The sequence below is a fragment of the Pundamilia nyererei genome, unplaced genomic scaffold, assembly GCF_000239375.1.
Source record: "Pundamilia nyererei isolate P.nyererei 1_Seehausen unplaced genomic scaffold, PunNye1.0 scaffold00018, whole genome shotgun sequence".
Classification (NCBI taxonomy): domain Eukaryota; kingdom Metazoa; phylum Chordata; class Actinopteri; order Cichliformes; family Cichlidae; genus Pundamilia; species Pundamilia nyererei.
This window is the reverse complement of record NW_005187419.1, coordinates 3,906,844-3,925,569: the sequence shown is the minus strand read 5'-3', so window position 1 is coordinate 3,925,569 and position 18,726 is coordinate 3,906,844. Positions and strand designations below refer to the sequence as shown.

Below are 18,726 nucleotides of genomic sequence, written 5' to 3'. Positions count from 1 at the left end.
AGAAGGTTTTTTTCCTCCTTACCATAAATCTGAGGGACACGATACCTATGGCAAAAGACTGAAGGGACTAGAAGTCCTTCTTTTGTATTATTTTAAAACCTTAATAATTCTTTGTAGCAGAAGTAGCTTTTTCTTCTTCTTGTAGAGACCGATCTGGTTAAACGTAATGGATGCCTGTCTATGAATAGGTCCTTGCTGTGGTTAACTTAAAAAAAAAAGTTTCCTTTTTTTCCCCTGTAAAATTATAGCTTCTCCGAAAGCACTTAAAATGAACCAATCCAGGGATGTAAATGCTCTTCTTACATATTCAGGGATAAGTCGTCACAAGTGAAAAGCAATCCAAGACAAAAATAAATAAATACATGTTGAGGTCCACTGCAGTAGCTCCATATATATTGCATATGATATAAAGTATCTGCACAGATAGCAGCAAGGATTGCATTGCACTGCCTCCTTGGCAGGTCCTAGTGGACGTCATTAACCCAGTTCATGTGCTTATGAGAACAAACAAGCATCCAACACCCAGTTAAGAGCCTTGATGATAAAACTCCTGTTTGGAGGGGAACTTTGAAACTGTCGGTCTTTCTGTGTATGTGCAGGAGGAGCTGCACTTTTCCTAATCTGCACATCTACCAATTAAGATCTTCACAAACGGGGAACAGGGAGGGGGTTTATGGTTTGAGCCAGACTGCCGCTATTGCTCAGATACTGGAATAATTTGCCCTTCTACTTCAATCACCTCTCGCCAGAGGTAATAATCAGCTGTGCCCAGTCTCGCCAAGTCTGGTACTTACTGTACACATCCTAATTATCTCCTGGTAAGACCTTATTATTTTTCATAATCCATTAAGATAGTCAAAGTGTAATTACTCTTTCAGTCTCATCATTCATAGAGTACACGAACTGCCTAGTGACGCAAAAAATTAAAAAAAGATTTTTCTTTCTTTTCTGTCTGTGATTTGCTCTGATTTGGTATCCCAGCAGAAAAGAACATTTTCTCATGTCTGATGTAAAGTAGTGTTAACTCTGTGAGAAAATCTGGAAAAATCCCACTGTCTTTTTTTGAAATATAATTTTCCATCTTTCATGCCGCACGATATTTGAAATGATGGGAAAATAGCCCATGAGTATCCTGTTCACTACTGTTATAGAGGTCCTCAAAGAAAGGCCATTAGATTGAAGACTAATAATAATAATAATAACAAAAGTTCAATCCAGTCAAACAGATACATGGAGCATAGGGAACCACTGATTTGATAATAAGAATCATATGTGTTTTATGGCGATAGACATTATGAAAATAGCAAAAAATCTTATGCATGTGTAGTGTAGTTGATAAATCAATGACAAGATAGCAGCTGCACCAAGACTAATTTTTGCCCTTTCCATTTATTTATCACTCATATGCAGGTGCATCTTTTCCCTGGCACTTCTAAATGTGTGACTGATCACCGGCTGTCGGTGTTAATCCAAGTCAAGTAGCATATTATGCCTTTTCCCAATGACAGAAAAAATAATAATAAACAGACTCATTTCAGAATGTTGCACTAAGCTTTTTAGCATTAATGCCACGCAAATTAAAAAAAAAAAAGGGAAATTTATGGCAATACTAACAATCCTTCTGCCTTCACTAATCCTGTGCATGGAAAGTTGGCTGGATGGATAAAGGAAGATAAGATTGCTAACACATAAAGCCTTATTTTCAACCCTGGAGACTGTTTAATCCCTGTAAAACCATGCTCATTACCTCAGTGAAAAAAGGGGAGATTTGCTTAATTAAGTTGTTAAGAAACCAGCAAACCCTGCAGCTGTCTGAGACCACATTTCGGAGAAAGACTGTGATCAACTGACAGTGTGTGTGGGTGTAGGCTTTGAGTGCGCTTCGGAGTGTGTGCTTGTCAGAAAGATAACACTAAAATAACCTAATCTTTCAATTTCTGTGGGATTAGGATTTGTGTGTTGTTGCTAATTGCTGAAATAAGTGTGAAAGGGCAAAGTGATGGCATAGGTACAGGACAATATCAAACATGTTTTCTTAAATGGCAAATAAAAAGTAGAAAGAGTAAAAAAAACAACAACATTGTGTTGTGACTTTCTTTGTAGATCAAATAACTGCTGGAGATACAAACCCACTTTGTGCCTTAGGCACAACTTAAATTTTTATATTAGATAGTACTGGAGTCTGTTTTTTTTCCCTTGGTTATACAATAAGCTACTGACTTATTATATCCCTGTGAAGTAGAAGCTAAACAAGCAACCATTCCCCCAAAATTTCTCTCTGGTTTGGTTAAACAAAGAAATAAAAGATATTACATTGTTTGTCCTTACAGGAGCTAGGTTGGTTTTGTTGGTATAATAGGTTATCTATACATGTTTTTTTTTTTTTTTTTTAAGTGGTCATCAACTTATTTTGTTGTGAAATCCGGGCAGAAGTAGTTAATTTCCGGTCGCCATCTTTGTTTTAAAGGTGAAAGTGTACAGTCGGTCCAGAAGACAACACAAGCTGCTGAGCTGGTCTGTATTCTTTAATATTGTGGTTAGAAAAATAAATATAATCTTAATATTAGAACATTCTCTATATCCTATAAACAAACAGAAGGAGCCCTGGCTAAAATGATGAATTTATTTAAAAGAGTACGAAGGGGGAGGAGTTAAAACCTCATCTGTTGCATGAGCTGAGATTAGCCGCGGGCTAGCCAATGCACCAAATTTTTAATAGGGTATTAATGTCTTGAGAAATGTTCAACTGAAATAAAGTGTAATACATTTAATAAAAATTAATCATTTGTTAAATAGGTTGAACAGGATGTGCAGCAGCATATCAACCTGTTGATGTGCCTTAGAAAACAAGCATACAGGTAGGAAGTTAGGCTAATTATAATGGCAGGAGTTTAAAAATGCATGAATTATCATTAGTAACTTCACATGGTTAAAAATGTTTGGCACTTGATGTACCTTTGATTAAATATCAAACCGTATCTTTAGAAATAGTGAAGAGGTTTGTGCTCCAGGCACCGACACATAGTTTTATGAGTGGCTGTTTCATTTGGGCTGCTCATTACTTTTTAATCACTTGATTAGGGGTATGCTGTAATTGCCCGGTAATTTTAGAAAATGAGCTTCTCAGCTGACAGCATGTTGGGATTTCACCAAGAGGGATCCTAAAGTTTTAAAGTTTGTCACTGACTTCACCTAAATCACTCCTTAGTTCTCATTCTATACTATTCTGGAATTGTCAAATCAAGTATCAGCTGTGTCTGCTTGTTGGTGTTTATTAGTGAGTCTAAGTTTGATGAGATGGAGGTTGTCTAGTATACATTTTTCTTTATTGTTGTGTGTGCATGTTTTAAGAAACTTGAAGTGCTTGGGAGCTGGCATACAGACACGAGGACCAGAATAAGGACTAAAAGAATAAGAGTATTAGTGTACTGTCAGATTCAGCAGGTGTAATGCATCCAGTATCAGTTGCTCTGTGTGTTATGTTGATGTCCCAGCTAATCTTTTCAATAACAAGGTAAATGTAACATGTTTGTGCAAGATGGCCTACTGTGTAATTCAGCCTGCCAACCTGTCAGAATCCTGATAACCTCTGATTAACATGTTAGGTAAAATTGTAACAATATTTTCCATTTCTTTCTTCTTGTAGTTTTAACATATTTTTATTTGAATTTGATTTAGTGATGTAAAAGCTTCCCTGGTGCAAAAGACTGCTTTTGTATTTATTAAAGTCTAAGTTTCTAACCTAAGGAGTAATCAGTTTATTGTGGATTTAAGTTAAAGACAAATATTAGCTCATGTATTAGCGGTTCCAATTGAATAAAATGTGTCAAACTGATATATTTTCCTCTCCAGCTGTCCAATTTCTTATTCAGTTGGAGGTGAAATTCGTATATATTTTTAGGGATCATTCTGACAACCTGTTTCCAGTCAGTCCAAATACACACACAGGCGTTCTCGTTCCTCTTTTACCACCTTTAACACCCTCACACCCTCGTGTTATTCTCTCCTCACCACTTTGCTGCTCCTGTCTCCTTATGTTGCCTCACAAAACTCGCTGTTTTCTCGCTCTCGCTTCATTCTGAGAAAGATCAGACTCCTTATGAATTACTAGCTCGTGATTTAAATGTTGCATTCCACACGGCAAACACACTCTGTGTGCTTGTTATTCCCTTTACATCCGTGTCTCCCTCTTCCTCATGTGACGTTGCACGTCTAAATTACTTTCCTCTGTGTGCCATTGCTGTGCAGCCTGTGTGACCACGCTTGCTCGTTTGCTCTTTTTTTAGTTTTCCAATTTTATTTTTGTCCTTATCCCTCCCCTCAACCTACATCTCCCAGCCTTTACTCCTCCGTCTCTACTTCTGCTTCACTTCCCATGACATACGCCCCCCCCCCCAATCCCTGGCCAAGCAGCCACCACTGTTTCCCGTCTACTATCTTCCTCCCTGACAGCCTCCTGTTTTGCATCCATCCATCACTCAGTTTGAGGTTGGTGCCATATGAAAATATGAAGGGCTCAGATACAAATGCGAGCTAAGGTGGCAGTGTCTGTAGGAGGAGGAGGAAAGCTATTCAATAAGAGACTTTCTTTTTAGAGAGCAAGGGAGGAGAGTGTTGTCTTCCCTCCTCTCTCCCTCCTCCTCCTCCCTCACGCTCTCTCTCCACTCTCTCTCTCTGTACAAGCGTGTATTGGTGTGTGCGCCTTCCGTCTCTCCCGGCTCCGCTGTTGTTCGCCGCCACCACAGATGAGCTGGGAAGAGGAGGGAAAGCGGATGTATCTGGCCACAGGAAAGCAGGAGTTTGGATCGGCATACGAGACTAAGCAGCGGCTCTGATCATCTCTCTCTCTCTTATGCTTTTCTCTGTGTCCCTCTCTCTCTTTCACACGCACACAAACACACACGTGCGCTGTCAGACTAACGCTCGCGCCGGCTGGATGTCTTCTCGCTAGGCTGAACGAGAGAGGTGCTTAGGCTTGTCATTAGTTGAGGGCACGGAAACCATGAGAAGCCTTGTGTGCGTGTGCGCTTATATGTGTGTGGCAGCTCGCATGCACACTCATGCATAAGAGAGTTACCGCGTGAGTGAGAGTGTGTATGTGTGTGCTTTTGAATGGAGATGAGTCGGGACATTAAATACACAGAGGCAGCTTTCTCTGGCTTTCGGCTTAAGTGACTTTCACCTCTTGCTCCGGGTCTCAGAGGACTTACTTCTGGTGTTTTTTGTCTGAAATCTAGCAGTCACAGCGGGCAGCTGAGGAAGAAAGAGAGCAGGGCAGTTTGGGATTTGTCTAGAGTGTGTGTTGAGTGGATGTTTGTATGTGTGTGTTGGGTATAGTAGGAGCCACAGGCAGTCTGGCAGCCACACTAACTCTGAGCTCAAGGGAGTGATTGAGAATGGAGGTGGAGAGGAGAGGGATGCCCTGAGGGAGCATCTTTCTCCTCTGCTTCTTACTCTTCATAGTAGTTATGTGGGTTGTGGAGATCTTTGTCTTCCTGTATCTACTTCCTCTCCTTTTTCAGTTGTTTTATCTTTTTTATCTGTCGTATTTGCATGCTTGCTGTCAGCGCTTGCTGCAGATCTCTGTTCCAGTTTTGTAATTTTTTTTTTTCATTTTTGTCTTTTAGCCTATTTCCCTGCATCGTATCAGTGCAGTCGATATGATTTTAGACTATGAATCTAAGCCTTTGACTGAAGTTCCATCTCTGTTTGTGCAGGTGTGAGTTTACGGGTGCTCCCTGGCTGAGGAAGTGGAGAGCTGATGATGGATCTGAAGGAGAACTGTGGCAGTCAGGGGAGCCAGGAAAGCTCCAGCCTACATCCCACCTCCTGGCAGGCCTTCGTCCACACCAGCACGCTGCATGGACTTCGCTTTATTTTCCCTTATGGTCAGCCCAGTGCACGCCGCTTGCTTTGGGCTGTGGCTCTGCTGGCCTGCCTGGGATTGTTAGCCCTGGAAAGTACAGAGCGTTTGGCCTATTTCCTCTCCTACCCTCACGTGACCAGCGTGGATGCTGTGGTGTCAAGCAGCCTGGTTTTCCCTGCTGTGACCATCTGTAACCTCAATGTGTATCGCTTCAGCCGTCTCACACGCAACGACCTGTACCACGCCGGAGAGCTGCTAGCCCTGCTCGATGTGCACCTGGCTATCCCCCAGCCACACCTGGCGGAGCCTGATGTGCTTGCGTTCCTACAGGAAAAGGCAAACTTCACGGCCTACAGGCCCAAAGCGTTCAGCATGAAGGAGTTCATTGAGAGGGTTGGCCATGACCTGGAAGAGATGATGCTCTACTGCAGATACCAAGGTGAAGACTGCAGTCCCAACGACTTCAAAACCGTGAGTATACTCTCTATGTGTTGTATTCTAAATGTCAGCTCTTTTGGGCTGAGCTGGGATCGGACCCTCTCTGCAGTCTCTTAGCCATCAGGTGGCTCTGTTTCTGTGGTGTTCAGGTTACGCGTAGAAGGTTTCCAGTGAAGAAAAAAACGTAAAAGAACTTGGCGGCTGATGATTGTGCTTTCTCTCCAATGGTGCAAGACTGAGAGCATGCTGGCTGTTTCTTTTTTGAGTTACTATGTTTGGCTGCACAGGTTGGAGTTTAAGCTTTGTTGAAAATCTATTCTTTTCTGTTGCTTTATTGTTGTCCTCATCCTTCACACAATAGCATCACCTCGCTGGAAAATACAAAATATACTTCAGTGACAAGTCTAAAGTATTTTAGTCACTGAAGCAGAGGAACAGATTTGTCTTGGGCCATAGCGAATAATAAATTCCCTCATATCCGATTGGCACTTTCTTTACTTCTGCACTCAAGTATTTTTGTTCTCTGAAATCCAGTAACACCAAGTACCAAATAAATCACACCACTAAAATCACTCTGTTGGCTTATCTCAGAGTGGAAAGTCACAGCTAAAACATACTGTTATTTTAATCTTTTCAGGTGTAGGACCCCTTTGTCTGTTCTGTGTTTCTAATGTGCTTGTACAACTTGAGGGCACTGATCAGAGCAAAGTGGAGGTGTGTTGGGGAAATGTGTGTGTCTGGTTGCACGAATAAAAAGGAAATTGGCTTTTTGGCCTCTGTGTTTGTGATATTTTACTTTTTGGCAGTCAGAGTGAGCAAGTTGTGCAGTAAATTTGGTTTTAACACATAAAGACAGCATTCGCAACGCCCATCTGTTGCATACTTGGATTTTGCAATTAGATCTATTACTGATTCTGTTAACAGTGCAGTGGATGCAGTCTGTGAATGTTACTAAAGAGAACAGTGCAGTGTTTTTTTTTCTTTCTGTAGACATAGAGGATATAAATGGCTCTTTCTTCTTTGAGAATTCTTCAACACAATTGTTAAAGACTTTATAGCTATGAAAATCATGGATTTTGTTGCTTGTCCCAAGACAGTGAGTTGTATCCCAGAGTTATTTCAAGGTTTAACTAAGTCCTGCATATGCAATATTTTTACAGACCAATTTAAATGCATCCTGTGCAGTATCGGAGATTTGTATGTTTTATTTATTCTGCTGCTTATCTGTTGGCTGACTCTTGAGTTATACAATTCATCATACTGAACACAGAATCTGCATTAGTTTTAATGGTGTTGCATTATCATTACCTGGTAAGCTAAAGATTTTTCAACATCAATCTGCTCGTCATTATTATGTGACTGCAGCAATGTAACTATGACAATAATGGAAGTTTAATGGGATTTTGATTGTATTTTTGAACATGAATCCAGGTTTAAATCAACTTAATAATATCAGTCACTGATGACATTCTCTTGATTGGCTTCATTCACTCAAACAGGCGCATTGAAACCATCTTGTAGTTGTGCTGCTGCTGGGGGAATTCCCATGATGCACTGAGTATTTCTTCTCCAGTCCCCTCTTTTTCATTTCCTATGCACAAGTTATGCTCTCCTTTTCTCTTTCTCCCCTCCCTTAGCCTGGTTCTTTGCCTGTTAAACAAGGGTGCATTTTTTTCCACTGTTGCCAGGTACTACTTACAGGGCCTGATTGTTGGGGTATCTTCTCTAATATTGTAGGGTCTCTACCTTCCAATATAAAGAGTCCTGAGGCAGCTGATAGTGCTAAATAAATAAAATTGAATAAAAATATTCAGCTGTTAATGTTCAAATTTACAAGATTTGTGTTTTCATAAACATTTGTTGGTGCTGTCATTGAAACAATCTCTTTAATGGCCTAGTTTTCTTCAAAGGACACATTGGTCTGATGTACTGCTTCTACTTTAATAGTATCACAAACTTTAGTGTAGCCTCATGTTGGACTACTCCTCAACTACTACTTTTAATTGAGGAAGTTGGCTGTTTGGCTGAGTAAAGACACTGGTGTTGAGAGAAAGCATGAACTTTTTCACCTTTCAGGTTAAATGTAAAGACTGAACCGTATTAAAATAGAACTGCTATTTGGAAAATTACTAAAAATGATGCCAACTTGATGTTATGAACTTCAAAAATTCACCAATAGATTATAATCTTGCATAAAAGAGATGGAAAGTATTTTAAGTGGTTTGAAAAAATCCACAGTGCTGATTAAAGAAAGCTTTGCCGTGTGTATGTGTGTGCGTGTGTGTGTGTGTGTGTGTGTGTGTGTGTGTGTAAAATCAAATCTATGAAGTAAATAAGCTTAAGCATGCAAAACTACTTTGAGTATACTCTGAATCTTTTTGAATTGTATCTACTGGTCCATCTTTTCATCGTAGAGCAGTAATAAAATGATGCATGGGGTCATTTAGGAAGTTGCCCAACAGCTTGAATTTCTATATAAAGATGCTGCTGATATAGCTCTGTATTAATGAGATGTTTTGTTTTTTGTGCCTGCCCCAAACCTGATCAGTGATGCGTGTACAATGCATGCAACAGCTTGTTGAAGCTGCTACTGGGATTTGGTCTTCTTTGAAGAGCTCTTAATTTTGTGAAGTGGACTCACAGAACACATCAACAGCATTATCGAACCTCTGATGTGTGTAATCCGAGCTGTTAAAGCTCCTCGCTCTGTGACACTTATTTTAGGATTGATATCATCGTGCTTTATTCTGAGAGATGCTCGATGCAGACGTTAATTGGAAAAACAACAATGGTAGATCACACTTTGGGAGTAGTGATTTTCTGTTCATACCTTCATATGGATACTTCCCTGGAAGCTCTGATCCATATTGCACTAAGCTGCAGCAAAGCTGCTGGTGAGCAATTCTCTGCTTATATCTGCCAGGAGAACATTTGATTTTCATAATTTCATTGTGTTGAATCTTCAGGGAGTTAATTCAGAGCTGGCTTGGCTGTGTCTGTTCCTTTCCATGCAGCTCAGTGAGTCAGTGTAACTTCCCTTTAGTAACCGTCTTGCATATTGTGTGATGCGTCTTTGACCTAAAGCCGGGTTCAAAGATAATCGTGTTGACAGAGCGGCTACTAGAAGGCACTGTCATCCTCTTTGCCCTCTGCCTGTTGCTGCTTCTGAGCTCCTCCTGAATTCTCCCTACTGCTCTCTGTCGACTTGCACTGTCTCTCCTTTTCTCTGTCACTGCAGCGACACACCTTCATATCTCCGGCGCCTTCTGAGTAAAAAAGAAAAAACAGTAGGACCCCCAAAATAGAAAAACGCATGCATGAATGGACTCAAACACATGGATCCAGACAAACTCATACACAAACGCACCAAAATATACATATACATGAATGAGTATACACACACTGAGGGACAGCATTACCATGACACTCCAGGGACCCGAGTCAGCGCTTGAGTGACACTGTGATGAATGACCGTGGGGAGGATTGTGGGGACACGAGAGTCAGTGTGATGTGACTGATGGAACTGGAACACAGTGCTGCACAAAAGGGAAACAGCAACAGTGTGCACATTTCCACTTATATGCATGTATTATGTGTTGCCTTCGTTTTTGGGTTTTTTTTTTAGCATTTTTAAAATGCGCAGACTGCTCGTCCTGTTAATTTCTGTTTATACATGAGTGCCTGTGCAACCTACTTGATGTGATTCTTTCTAAATAAGCACTTTGGTGTGCTCGTTTTTCAAGGATGGCAGAAAAACAGGGCGCATTTCAAGCCAAATTCAGCATCCTCGCTTCCAAACAGCCAGTGAACAAAACAAAAGCCTGCCTTTTTTTCTCTCCCCCCCCCACCCACCCACTTGATTCTTTCAACGCAGCATCTGCAAGGATGCTGAGTGGTCGTAGTGCTTCTCCATCCTAAGTATCAAGTTGTGACTGTGAATCTGTGAGAAAGTTGTGGTGCTGAGTGTGGAAAAGAAATTCAGAGCCTACCTGTCTAATACAGGGAATAATTTTATGTTTTTTTCAACTTCTATCACTTGCATTGTCCCAAAAAGATATGATTATATAACCCTTTCAAAAAATGGAAACTAACAGTAAGTTATTGATGTTCTGTACGGGAAAAATATTGCAGCGCATCAGTGTAGGTATGTCAATACCTATCAATGTCTCAGATAGTCTAGAAATGGTGACATAAGTAGTTTGTGCCTGAGGGATCTTTTTATTAATGAAAATGGATAATAGATGTGATTTTGTTTGTGCTGCTTTTAATTCCATTATTTTATGCAGTGTAACGACTTTAAGTGCTTGCTGACTCTAGCTTGTAAATAGCACTTAATATAATTTTTTGGCTTAGCTTTGCAGTGTTGATTCGATACCTGTCTGTCAAGTATTTTAGAAATGTGGTTAATTTATTTCTAGACATCTAATATTTTTACTCAGAGCCAAGTACTATATATTGGGTTAGTGTTATTATACTTATTAATGCTATTATTTTAATGGTTGTCCCGCTTTGCCTGAAACAAAGACCACCTTTTCCAATTGTAACCCTAATAGACACCCCCTCACTCCCTAAGGCTTGTCATTCTGGAAGAATCCTGTTAATATCATACCTACACTTTATAATGAAACTTTAACCTTCGGGGAAATGGAGCAGATGCCAAATGTCTTTAATTTAATGAGCATGACTATCATTTAGGGACTCTTCTATTAACCAAATTGATCATGCAGTAAAAATTGTAAGAAACTGTGTGCCTAATAACTTCAGCTCAGTCTTTTCCTGGCATAAATTTTACCCCATTGCCCATCCTTAAAATTTTGCTGCAGGTGTAAGCCTATCATGTGTTATGTGTTTAATCAATTTCCCTGTGCCTGTGTTTGTTTTGCTGGGTGTGATTACAGCCATGATTAAATGCTGATTGATCACACTGACAAGATACATCAGTGTCTGCCAGAGTGAATCAGCTCATTGGGCCTCTCCTGCATTCCCTGCGTGCTTCAGTAATATATATAAATACCCCTGTAGTAGGACTATCCTGGGATGACCCTATCACACTCTCAGGCTTAATGTGAAACCTGATAGCAGCCAGACCCAGAGGTCTGTATCAAACAGATACTAATTAGCTACTCATCCATTCCTCTGACCGGAACCTTGTTGGAGCAGCATTGTCAATGTAATGGTGCTGGCTGTTTACAACAACAGCAGTTAGTCATTACATGCAACCTGTGGCCTTAGCACTTCACAGGCTAATTATTGCATGGCTAGATTTGCCTCGCTTTCACCAGTAGAGCAGGAGTAGCTTACTGTCAGTCACCAATGTGTTGGGGGATTATGTGCTTTCTAATCTGTCCTCCCCCTTCTCCTCCTCCTCTGGCCACTCCATCTCACTAACAGCATTTTATCACTTTTGCATTCATTTCTCAACATTTGAAAGCCCAGTGCGTCACATTAGGTTTTAGTGGATGTACTGTATTAATCACTAATGTGGTATTACCGTGGCATTTTACATTCCCTGCAGGCATGATATCTCAGTCTCTTTAAAGGGCATGGAAAGCACTACAGCCACCCACAAGCCTGCCTTTCTAAAACACCCTGGAGAGGCCGGCAACCTGTGCTGTTTAACCAACTTGGAAGAAAAGTTGGAGTGTAGCCACAGACAGACAGCTTAGTGTGTGGATAGTGCTTATGTAGTAGATAGTGCAGCTGTCTGCAGTGGTGTATTATAGTAGGTTGAAGATGGAGTGTGTGTAAAAGGAGTAATTTTCCCCGAAGGGGTTTTCTACTAAAAATAATTGCCTTGGTAATTAATGTAATGATTAATTTATTTGTGTCAAAACAAAGTTTTTCTTTTTCCCCCCGACTAAAATAATGCAGGAGATGTTGGGTGTGACCGTGAAAGTGAAGTGCTTCGTTTCTACAGCTTTAATCACGAGGAGCATACTCGTGTGTCCTTTTTTGTCACATAGAATTATTAAGAAGGATGGCGTTTCAGCTTTGTTCTGAGCTAAGTCTACCAAGAAGTATAAAGGAAGTCTTCTTGGGTAAATTGTTAATTTAACAGAGTGAATATATCAGTGAACATTGTGGCCTTTCCCATATGGAAAAGATATATATAAATCTTATAAAGTTTGTATCTGTCTTGTGTGAAACTTGTATGAAAAGCATACAAGAGTGAAAACAGATATAAGATCCCTTGAAAAATTATATAATGAAACTTGTATGTTTTGGATACTTACTAAAACAATATATGAAAGTAATGCGAAAGTGGCCACTTTCATGAGTAAATCATGTAAGCCTTATATGATTTACTCATGAAAGTGGCCACTTTCATGAGTAATCACATATAAGTTTTTACTATTTCTTTTCCGTATGGGTTATCACATTAAGACATAGAGTACACTGCCCCAAAGCAGCTTGTTTTTTATATAGCAATGATAAAGGATACTAGATTTAATGAACAATTGTTTATCTTTTTGTATGTGATTTTGGCTTAGTGTGATGAGAGGCATGTTACAACCTAAATTACAACCTATAACTGTGTTATCAGGCTACCTTAACCCTATTACAAATAAAAAACACTTTAACTTATGATATGGGCATCAGAAGCATTGCTTTCCATAGTAGTCACAGGGAGCCGTGCTGGAACTTTGCTTCAAAGAAATTAAAGTGGAGTTTAAATCAGAAATCATCGAACTGAAAAAACCTAGTGGCCTAAATTTGAAATGTATTTTTTTAATGGTTTATTATTCCTTGTTTTTGCTTGGTTTCTGAAAATCACTGAAACCCACTGAAAGTCTTCTTTTCAAATAAGCTGCTGTCATTGATGACAGACTACTTAATTCTGTTAGTGTGACTCTATTGACACAAGGTATCAGTAGCATTATTAGAGTGCAGTGGTGGTAGTCTATCTAGTGAGTTAGGTGGAGTGATGCTCAGTTGACACATTTGTTTACTTCTGGGAAGCACATCACTAGCTGCTAGCATTTTCTCCAAGGATAACTGTCATAGGCTGGTTTTGCTTGACAGTACTTTTTTTTTGCCTCAAGTGAAACAAGTTTGTGATTTCCACGTTTATTGGCAAGTGTAGTCTTCCATATTTTGCAAGGTGTTTTCATGGAGCCTGTTGAAGTAGCTCTGTTTTTAAGTACTAAACTGCCTCCGCATGCCTGAGATTGCCTCATTTACCACTCATGTGTGGTGTTGGTATATCATAGATATTGCGATGTGACATATAATTTATACCAGTGGACAGTATATGGCCTGATGTGCCTTGCTAATGGGAAGTGGAGTGTTTATGGAAATGTGTTCATTAAGATTGGTGAGCTCTTTGTCCTTAGCATGAACAAAATACTGCCCATACTGTTTGCCCCAAAGCTGAATTCAGTTATAGGATGTTGACATAATATAGCCTTTCGGATAATATGTTTTGCCTACATTTAATAATTATTTTCATTTGTCAGTAAGCTGGAAATTTTATATTTTTTCTTAAATAACTGATCTACTGTTTGGTCCATAAAAAACAGAGGATAAGGTATGACCATGGCTTATCTTACTTTATCAACATTAAGATGAAAAAACAGAATAGAAGTAGAAAACATTTGACATTTTGCTAAAAAAAAGAAAAGAAAAACAAATGGCCATGGAAAGCTGATTATATTTCAGTCAATCAAATAATTGATTCATAAGATAAAAAAATAGCAGCTCTAATTGGTCTAAGCTTCCTTCACTAAAACTGTAGGCAGTCCCATTCAGAAAAACTACCTCCATCCTGTCGACTAGCTCAGGACATCACTAATGGCCAGACTACGTTTTAATTCTTGTGACTAAGTTAACCACCCAGCGTTTCTCTGCATGAAACAGAAAATGAGAGGTTTATAGCAGAGGCATGGACCTGTGGCAGGGCGGTCCATGAAGTCATGGTTGTAGATGTTGGCTGGCGCTCACACTAGCAAAGAAAGAAGAGAAAGCTGAAAGAGGGGAGAGTGGTGTGTCCCATTACCTAAGCAACCTATCTGGAGACCTACTTCATCTTGGCCACGGGAGGAGGACGGGATGATGTGTGTGATTTAATGTACTGCAGGCTATGTTTATATTTTCATGTGTATGGGTTTGTGTTGTCATATGCAATCAGTCCTCATGTGTGTTTGTATTTGTGTGTGTAAGAGCTTCTTGATAAATTAGCCATCAGTTGCTTCCAGCAGATATTGACTTTTTGTGAAATCAAAGGTCAAGTGGCTAGTTAACTTGAATTCCTTTAGTCTGTTTGGCAGCCACAGAGTGAAAATTATATGTTTTCTGAATCAGTACTTAACCTCCCAGAAATACCGTCTTGCATGCTTTATTGATCAGCTTGAGAATTCGTATTATTGTTTACATGTATTGCAGATAGTATAGCCAGCTGGGAGCAGCACCCTGGGACATAAAGGCATAAAGCTGTGTGAAAGCCTGAGATTGCAATCATATTTATATGCTTCCTGAAGTTTCAGTGCAATTTTAGTTTTCAGATGTGTTGAAATCCATGAATTTCAGTGGCCACAACAAATGACTCTAAAATAAGCTTACGTGACTGTTTCAGAAACCAAAGGTTAGAAAATGTTGACTTTTCTGTCTCAGCCTGCTGTGCAGTCACCTTAAATTCTCAGTGTTACACATTTATTTTTAAAATCACTGATGTTTGCATCAGTGAAAGAATAAAATAAACATTGGTCACAAAACATGGTCATATTCATGCGAATGAATTAAATCATTTTCTGTGGTGATCTGTGTTCTTGAGTAAGACTGTTTTCACTTGTGTACCTAACCTAACATTAATGCGTCACACTTCACGACTCCTGAAGTGTGATGCGTTAATTAGTCTAGCTAATATAATATTACTGGCTATGAGTTGTTTGCTGATTTTATTTGTTTTGTCCGTCTTTGAAAACGATGTGATCACTAAGGTATTGGGAAATCCCCCATGCTCTTATTTTGAAAGTTCAGTCACACCTGAACTGTTAGCACCAGCACTTCTATGGTCATCATAGCACTTCTATGTTGTGAGGCTCATCCTGCAGTTTGATAAACTAACGCCACCATCTTAGGCTGCAGTGTGTTGCTACCCCCCGATATTTTCTTAATATCTGTGAGCTAGGGGGTCACTAAAACCAGCACATGAAGCTGGGTGAGAACTGGTTCAGGTGCGGCGACGCTGTGAACTTAGGCTGCAGAAAAGAACCAAGAGTATTATCGTAGACTAAAGTTCAAGATGGTAGAGTTCAGGTCTGTTCAAGTGAAAAGAAACTTACTAGCTGTACAGAGACAGCTGACATTAATCCATTATTTATTATCAAAAACTGTTTAAGAAAATCTAGGTGAAATCCTCCTGGAGCTACAGCTTTTAGTCATCAATTTCTATTATTATTTTGTATGTATGATGTATTTTTTGTTTGTTTTCCTCTTGGATGTTGAGATAGTCCGTAGACCAGTTCTGACTCCTGAGCTGTATTTTGCCAATAGGTGGACATATATGTGAAAATCCCTTGATAAAACAGCTTTGCATCCCTAAAGCTGTTTTGGAAAGCAATCATTTAATATATTACTTTGAAGTTTAATCTGTACTTAAGTATGATCAGGTTGTTACATCATCTACAGAGTTAGAAGCTCCTGAATATATTTTTGTTGGTTTCTCAGTTGGCACCTGAAATTTCAGTGCTTTTCAGGGGTAGATCAAAGTAAAAAATGTTCATGTTTCAGTGTTTAACTGGTAATGTTTTTTTTACACTTCACATACCGTGTGCGAAACGTATTGCCAAGCCTTCAAGGGTAATGCACAGAACTGAAATTGAATGCTACAGTCAGGGTATCTGCTGCTACTGGAAAACCTACTTTTGTTTTCAGTACTCTGATAAAGGAATGCATTGACTTCAATCAAATATTCATGAATTAGTGCTATTAGATCGAATTGGCCATTGGACATTGAACTGCTATAGCTCACTCTGTTAACATTTTGGTCCATAGTTATTTCTTTTGAGGTTGGATGTGATTCATTGTTCAGTTGGTATGTCACTTCAGAGTTCAGAAAGTTTGTTGTTGCAGCAAAGAAAACAAATGTATAAATGCAAATTTTTGTCACATGTTGTCAAAAGATTAAGTTTCTAACTGTCAAATTTTTACTTAAGGTACTTAAATGGTGCATACCATTAATACACAGGGCTGACTGGCTGTCTCTACATCAGTTTGCAAGGTGGCATTTTGAGTGGTGTGCCTAAAGTGATCTTACTGCAGTAAAGAATTAACTTTACAAAGAGACAATTTACAATCTGGTCAAAATTATGCTGATCGTTCTATTGTTAGAAAAAGTTATAAAGTATTTGCATTTTAAATAGGAGCTACACCGAGGGATTAAAACACTAAACTGAACATGGGACATGTAATTGATCCATCATCCATCACCAGTTCTCTGCATGGTCTGTACTGTTTAATTTCCTGCTATGGGGATTTGAGCACGCTTGACAGTCAGCTTTTTTGTTGTGTAAATTTTTGATAAAGATGACTACATCAACAATACCTCTGCAGGCGAGCAGAGCACAGACTGCAGGGTACTTTTTTATCAACACAGTAGCCAAACACGTGATTTCATGATATCTGAAGTAATTACCTTTCATATGTTAGCCTTCTTTGCCTTTCTGTAATCTTTCACAGTGTCTAAGCTGAGCATTAGATTTCCAGAACTGACCAGCTGATGGTAAAAAAATCACAGGTTCTCCTTAAACAGGGTGGCTGACTCTTTCAGAGTCCCTTTTGTCCACCTGTCTCTTTTAATCTCCGTAAGCTACACTGGAGCTCTTTTGATCTCGATGGTCATACGCATGTGAGAGCTGGATGTTCAGGGCCCTGTTTCTGCCAGGATACAGAGACTTTGATGGAAAGCAACCATTGGTTAAACTGATACCTTGATTTGTTGAGTCATGATGGCCATTATCATCTTTCTAAGGACTATGTAACAACTACTTGCATATACATCTGCAGTTAATTGTGGTTTAAATATACAAGGTTAGAAAGCATTCTTAATGTATTTTTTTTCAGTCAATTCATAACAACTGCATGTTGTGCAGAAAATATATCAATTACTTGCTTGTGCTTTACAGTACAAAGTTTAGAGAGGGAGACGAGGCCTAAATAAATAAGAGGAATGGTACGAAGTAGGGCTGGGCTATATCATACCGTTCACGGTAATATCGGTGTAATTTTGGGCAACGATAGGAAAATGAAATATCGCGATAGAATATGGGTAAAACGCGCATGCGCAGTGCCTATGTTTACATACGCACATGGCGGCGACGCAGAATGAGAAGAGCGAAAGTGGATCGTTGAATGAAACGGATGAACTAGAATTGGTTTGTAAAAATGCTGCAACTTCAGAAGTGTGGAACTGGTTTAGCTTTCGTCCGTCAGATACACAACAAAGCACTATTTTTGGTAGAGCATGCTAGCGGGCCGTCGTTATTACCGTGTTGTTTGGAAAATACGGCACACTTAAAATCAATCCTTTGATTTTTCTGAAAATCGACAGAGCCCCTTATAATCCCGTGTGCCTTATGTATGAATTCTGGTTGTGTTTACTGACCTCGAAACAATTTTATGTCGTACACGGCGCTCGAAAATCTGTCAAGTGTTTTAGTACGACTTTGCTAAGCTACGAACCCGCACCGCTTGATTGATTGTCGGAGCATTACGGCTGTCGTAGGCAGGCGCCTCGCGGAGTGATACGTACTGTGCTTCAACATAATATTACCGTATTGTGTGTGTATAACCTCTTTTTAAGTTTTGTGGATATTATACATGGTTATGCTGAGGATATGTCGGCCAATTTCCACTGGAAATGACTTTTGGTTAAACTGTTAGCAAGGAATTTGCACTGTTACATTTTTATATAACTTTAATGCACATAAAAAAACAGCTGCTTGTTTAAGTGAAAATACATTGATGGGTTTTTTGCACTAATGAAGTTGTGGAGTTGTAAAGCATTTTGTCTGGTGTCAATTATATAGTCAGTTATATAGTTATCGCAAAATTTCAAATGTATATCGTGATAAATATTTTTGGTCATATTGCCCTGCTCTAGTACGAAGAGTTAAATGTCTTAATAACCCCTTCAACATCTCCATCTGTCAGGATCTGCCTTGTCTTCAGGTATGGGTGCTATTCTCCTAGAAAGGATCTTACATTGGTGTCAGGACAATGTGTGATATTTCTATCAAAATGACACAGGACAGTGTGCAGACAGCATGACTGGAAATCACAGACGATGGCCCCACAAGGCCAAGGTTGGATTGATTCTCTGTCTGCTTCTGAGTTTGTCTGACTGTAGTCTTTTTTTTTTTTCACTATATCTTGGAGTATATCTTTAAGTGAAGTATAATTGCAAACATTTAACATTTGTTATC

General features: G+C 39.4%; 1 protein-coding gene across 2 annotated transcripts in view; it reads left to right on the top strand.

Annotated features, from left to right (window-relative positions):
* The first annotated feature begins 2,451 nt into the window (after nt 1-2,451).
* Nucleotides 2,452-18,726, top strand: part of asic2 (acid-sensing (proton-gated) ion channel 2) — a 389,751-nt gene continuing 373,476 nt past the window's right edge. The window contains exons 1-2 of one of the 2 annotated variants that reach the window (XM_005726190.1): nt 2,452-2,514; nt 5,718-6,337. In XM_005726190.1, the coding sequence (XP_005726247.1) occupies nt 5,762-6,337 (576 nt within the window). In that variant the 5' untranslated portion in view covers nt 2,452-2,514; nt 5,718-5,761. Of the gene's footprint in view, nt 2,515-4,713; nt 4,966-5,717; nt 6,338-18,726 lie in introns of those variants that run through there. The other variant, XM_005726191.1, reaches the window with a different exon arrangement.